This window comes from Solanum verrucosum, unplaced genomic scaffold, assembly GCF_900185275.1.
Source record: "Solanum verrucosum unplaced genomic scaffold, falcon-dt-bn FXZP01000094.1, whole genome shotgun sequence".
Lineage (NCBI taxonomy): Eukaryota > Viridiplantae > Streptophyta > Magnoliopsida > Solanales > Solanaceae > Solanum > Solanum verrucosum.
Window position 1 is genome coordinate 2,040,036 of NW_026019970.1, and position 5,229 is coordinate 2,045,264.

At 30.4% G+C, this 5,229-nt stretch overlaps 2 protein-coding genes across 2 annotated transcripts; both read left to right on the plus strand.

The window, feature by feature from the left end:
* Positions 1–910, plus strand: LOC125817109 (uncharacterized). Its single transcript, XM_049496683.1, has 3 exons — positions 1–289; positions 396–548; positions 603–910. The coding sequence occupies exons 1-3, from the start codon at positions 1–3 to the stop codon at positions 908–910; spliced, it is 750 nt and encodes a 249-aa protein (XP_049352640.1).
* A 3,141-nt stretch (positions 911–4,051) lies between these two features.
* LOC125817045 (uncharacterized) lies at positions 4,052–4,892 on the plus strand. The gene is made up of 2 exons (XM_049496633.1): positions 4,052–4,482; positions 4,575–4,892. Exons 1-2 carry the CDS (start codon positions 4,080–4,082, stop codon positions 4,634–4,636), a joined length of 465 nt encoding a protein of 154 aa, XP_049352590.1. The 5' UTR covers positions 4,052–4,079; the 3' UTR covers positions 4,637–4,892.
* Positions 4,893–5,229: the final 337 nt, after the last annotated feature.

Consider the following 5,229-nt stretch of genomic DNA (forward strand, 5'->3'; position numbering starts at 1 on the left):
ATGACTGAGGAGAAAGAAGTGAAGGTACAAATCAACGAGTTTCACAAACTAGTTGAAGATCTTAAGTCGGAGAAAATCATTTTACCGGAGCAGTTCGTGGCTTATATATTGATTGAAAAGCTACTAGAATCTTGGAATGACTACAAACAAAATTTGAAGCACAAACAAAAGCTATTATCTCTTGAAGATTTGGTGAAACACATCATCATTGAGGATACCAACCGAAAGCAATCATATTTTGCCAAAGCAAAAGAAATCGCTACAAAAGCCAATTTTGTGAAGACATTAAGTCTCGCAATAAATATAACAGTATGAAAAAGAACTTGATTATAAACTCAGGGTCAACAATCAAAATTTTAAGAAAAAAGGTAATTGTTTTGTGTGTGGCAAACCAGGCGACCATGCAGTTCAATGTAGAAACAGAGCAGGGAAAAATGACAATCCTGGTAAGCCAAGAGTAAATCTGGCTGAAGCAGATGATATCATAGTGGCGGTCATTTCTCAAGCTAACCTTGTGGCCAATGTGAGTGACTGGGTGATAGATTCAGGTGCTACTAGGCATATTTGTGCAAATAAAACAGATTTTGTGTTTTACACCTAAGTCAATGAAGGAGAAGAAGTTGTGTATCTTGGTGATTCTTCAACCACTCAAGTCCTTGGAAAAGGAAAAGTTCTTCTCAAACTCACATCTGAAAAAACCTTGGCATTGACTGAAGTGCTGCATGTTCCTAGTATCCGAACCAATCTGGTTTTCGTTGGATTATTAGGAAAGGTAGGGGTGAAAGTTGCATTTAAATCTGGTAAGGTAGTGATAACCAAGAATAATGTGTTTGTTGGTAAAAGATATTGTAATCATGGCTTATTTGTTCTCAATGTTTCTCAAGTCATGAGTGAAGATGCTAGTACTTAATTATTTACTTTTGACATGCTAAATTGGAACCATTTGAATAAATAAAAAAGGTTTATGCTTTGATGTTTTGATAACAAAATTCTCTCATATGTTAATGGTTAGTTTTCAAAATGCTGAGGATTGGAGGAAAAGAAAGAGACATCAATGTGTTGGTGGTTTTAATTATGAAATTATTTTCTAAAATTAGTTTTGGGTTATAAAAATAGCACGTAAAGAAATAAATATCTTCTTAAGTAATGAAGAGACTTATCAATTGGGTGTTATTGATTTCCTTTTAGTAAGATGTTAAATGAAAATAAAATAAAATAAGAAAGTATGTTGTTCTTTTGATGATCACTTTGATTCTATAATTTATTTTTTCTTGTGATCACTAGAATAAAGATAATATTTTGAATGATGATATATAATGTTTGAGTGAAGTTATTTTTTATAGCTAATCATTTATATGATGAAATGCTTATTTGAAAATTGGTTGAACTTGTTATATAGAAATATTATTTTCTAAGTTGAACTTTTTGAAATATGGGGGTAACGTACTTTATGTGGTCTTGTTATTTAAAATGCAATATGTGTTTATTTATTGTGTTGATGATTTAAAAATCAGGTAAATATAATGAAGTTAGCTGATAATGATGTTAAGTGGTTAAGTAACCTCCATATGGTGATTACATAAGTTTGAGACAAAGAGTAATAGAACATTGTTAAGAGATGGAATTAAATCCATGAATCGTGTGAAGTCATAAGTGAATTTGGCCAATTCTCTGACTTAAAATTTGAGGGAAAAAAAATTAATAAATGAAGCTTCAACGAGAATGGGACTATTGCCAAGTTGTATATCAAACATGACGGTAACCCAACCTATGTGATTGGAGATCCCATGAATTAGGTTCATATGGGTAATAACAAGTCATCATTTGATCTTGTGCACTATAAATTTTTGTCCCATCTGTGATCTATTATGGTGTGCATGTAGTGCAAATCTGCAAGGAAAGTGAGGTTGAGTTGTGAACTCTTAATCAATAACCATATCCTTTATAGGTGGTGTATTGCTCTACAAAATACACTTGATGGGTGGACCTATATGAGTGTGGAGTGGTGCCGCTTCTATGAAATTGTAACGGATTTCTAAAGCATTCATGAATACCAGGACACGCGCATGGCCTCTTAGCGCAAAATCGTGATAACGACAAAGATTGTGCAAGTATAATGAGATAGAATAAGACTCTAAGCTTACAACAGATTTTTTGGTTCATAGAAGTTTTAAACTTTACCATTTGTTCCGTAAGATTAATCTTATTTATCTAGGTCTGGTTGATAGTCTTCGAGACACCAGATTCGATGCATTATTCTTTCTTTTGAAAATTCAGCAATAATTATCTTTTATATTTTTTTTAATTATTATATTATTTCTTAATATTCTTTTTAAGATATATGGAGGATTGTTGATAAAATATCTATATTATCTTAAAAAGTATAAGAATAATATTTGAAATTATTTATTACATATTATTACCTTAATAACTTAGCTTATTAATATTATATTAGGGGTCGTTTGGTTGGAAACAAGTTATCCCAGGATAAGTTATCGTGGGGTTAACTATCCTGGGATAACTTATCCCACCATGTATATGGGATAACTTATCCCATCACTATGATATAAATGGTGGGATAAGTTATCCCAAACATGACAACCAAACAACATAATCTTTTTTTTATTCCATCACTATTCACTATTATTTTTAATCTCTCACACCAAACGAGCCCTAAGGTTTTTAATCTTGTAGCCAACCGTTTGTTTTCTTATTATGGCAGTTGTAAATTGCCTTTATGGTATTAATCATCTACTATTGATTTGGGTGTTACAAAAGGTCCATTGGAATATTTGGTAATAATATATAGCCTTTATGGCAATTATTTGGTCTTAATGTGCATTATATGCACGGCTGATGGTATGCTTTTTACCATACTCCTATATATCTATATAATATATATATATAGTACTTTTGTGTGTTAAAAGGAGGAGAACGAGATATTACATTAAAATAACTTTTCTTCCTTATTTATTTGTTGGATTTTCTTAAGTAAAATATATTCTTTATTAGATTCTGGCTTCTAGTTTTAGTACTAGAAGAACTTGTTGAATTCTGGAGGATACACCTTAACTGGTGAAATATCCTTAAGAACAGTGCCATAGGCACGCCTCAAGCTACGTGATTTTCGTGATTTTCAATAGTTTTCTAACATATTTATCCTCGTTAGTATACATATATTTATTAAAAATAATTTTAACTCTAATTTTTAATTTCAAATTTGTCTTGTGTCCTTAAAAAATTACCTCACCATTTCATTTACCCCTCCAAATGTGAGCCAAAAGAAAAAAAGTAATTCGTCTCTCAGTCATAAAATGTCTGGATCGAATTTGAACTAAAAAGGATTCAAACTTTTTTTAATCGGGTTAAATCTGGATCAGGAATAGAGGGGTAACGAAGATGGATGAAGGAATTTTTTAAAACCACCTGATATTTTAAAAAATTTAAAATTATTTTGGATTTAAAAAAAAAAATCAATCTATTAACGAAATCTATACATTATTTGTTAGGCAATAGTGGTATATATTAATCATTCATTGAGAATATATATTGTTATTTATTAGATGATGAAAATATATATGCACAAATTTTTAATTAAAAAAGAAAAAAAGTCTGAAATATATATAAATTTTGATCGAAATTGTTATAACAATTTCAAACTTTGGACAGAACATATTATCTCTATACTATTTAATAGTTTACTTTAAAATAAACTATTAAATAATACAGGATATAGATCTAACTCAGAATTTGAGACTATTACAATAATTTTGATCAAAATTCAGATATATTTCATATCTTTTTCCCAATTAAAAACTAATAGTTATCCCTTCGGGAAAGGGAAAACAGAAGCAGTGTAACCTTTATCTTTTTTATATTATAACCGACTTTACCGGTAAAAGCATGGGATGAAAGAATCCAAGAAACTTTCACATGTATTTCCCTTATTGGGTACTCAAACACTGAGCACAAAATACGTGGAGGATTTTCCCATATAAAAATGACATATGTCCATCTTTATCACCACTATTTCAATAATCACCATTTTTAACAAACTCTGAAAAAAAAAAGTGAGAAAAATGGAAGATGGTATTAGTGATATTGCAAATTTTGGATTTTCCAACTCTGGAGGAGATCAAGAATTGAAAGAAGAAAGTCAAGAAAATGTTGGAGAAATGAGTAAAGGTGACAAAGAAGGTGGGGTTATTAATAATTTAATTTCCAATTTGATGAGTCCAAGAGCAGGGGAACCTAAAAACAAAGAAAGAAATGATCTTTTTGAGGCTTATGATAAGGAGAAAAGTAGTGATGAGAGTAATGGAGGTGGAGGGATAATTAACAATTTGATCTCCAACATTTTTCATCCAACTGAAAATTCTGTGGAGAATCAAGAAGTACAAAAAGGTGAGATGAAGAAAACAGAGGAAGAAAGTGGGAGTGTTTTGGATAATATTATGTCTCACTTGCCAACCCCTCTTGCAGGTACTTCGATATCCTTATTTTAAGTGTTTTTTAATTTTCTCATGTTTTCGTAATCTTGATTTTTAAGTGTTTGTATATGTGATTTTGATCAGATGATGCAGTTCCAGCTACAGATGAGGCTTCAATCCTCATTCATTCCATTGTTCATGACTAGTGTAGAAGTTGATTAATCAAGTGGGAGTAATCAATCCTCATTCACTCCAGACAGGTGTGTTTTGGTTTGAAGACAAGTTATGCTGATTAGTTTTTTCTTATTGATTTGTTGTATTAATTTGGATATTTGATTTTGATTACTCATGTGGAGCTGATTCAATCTGACCCATTACCTCGAGTTCTAAGAGGAACAGTATATTTAATTTGTGGAATCAGAATTTTATTTCCCAATGAAATAGAATTGGATATCAACATTTTTTTGCTGCTGTTAACAGATACACATTGTTATTCCTGTTACGAATATCTAAACGATATTATCAAGAGAAAGATTTTTTAATGTTTTATTGAAATGAATACACTGTTATGCCTCCATAAATGTACTGAAAATTGATTTCGGTGAATTACTATGTTCTTTTAAAAACCTTGATAACAAATATCAAAAGGATATAGTAATTCACTGCAATTAAAATTTTAAAACTTTCAGCTACTATCTCTTTTAATATCTTCATATTGGTATCAAATTGATTCTTTCTCTTGAACATGATGAATTTTAATACAGCTATTACTTTACACTTGAACTGTATCAAATAAAAC

What these genes read in the sequence shown, in the direction of transcription:
- LOC125817109 (XM_049496683.1), top strand. Translation starts at nt 1, where the DNA reads ATGACTGAGGAGAAAGAAGTGAAGGTACAAATCAACGAGTTTCACAAA. An exon ending in CAATTTTGTGAAGACATTAA is followed by an intron (nt 290 to 395) that starts GTCTCGCAATAA and finishes GTGGCAAACCAG; the next exon opens with GCGACCATGCAGTTCAATGT. An exon ending in TGACTGGGTGATAGATTCAG is followed by an intron (nt 549 to 602) that starts GTGCTACTAGGC and finishes TTTACACCTAAG; the next exon opens with TCAATGAAGGAGAAGAAGTT.
- LOC125817045 (XM_049496633.1), top strand. Translation starts at nt 4,080, where the DNA reads ATGGAAGATGGTATTAGTGATATTGCAAATTTTGGATTTTCCAACTCT. An exon ending in CTTGCCAACCCCTCTTGCAG is followed by an intron (nt 4,483 to 4,574) that starts GTACTTCGATAT and finishes GATTTTGATCAG; the next exon opens with ATGATGCAGTTCCAGCTACA.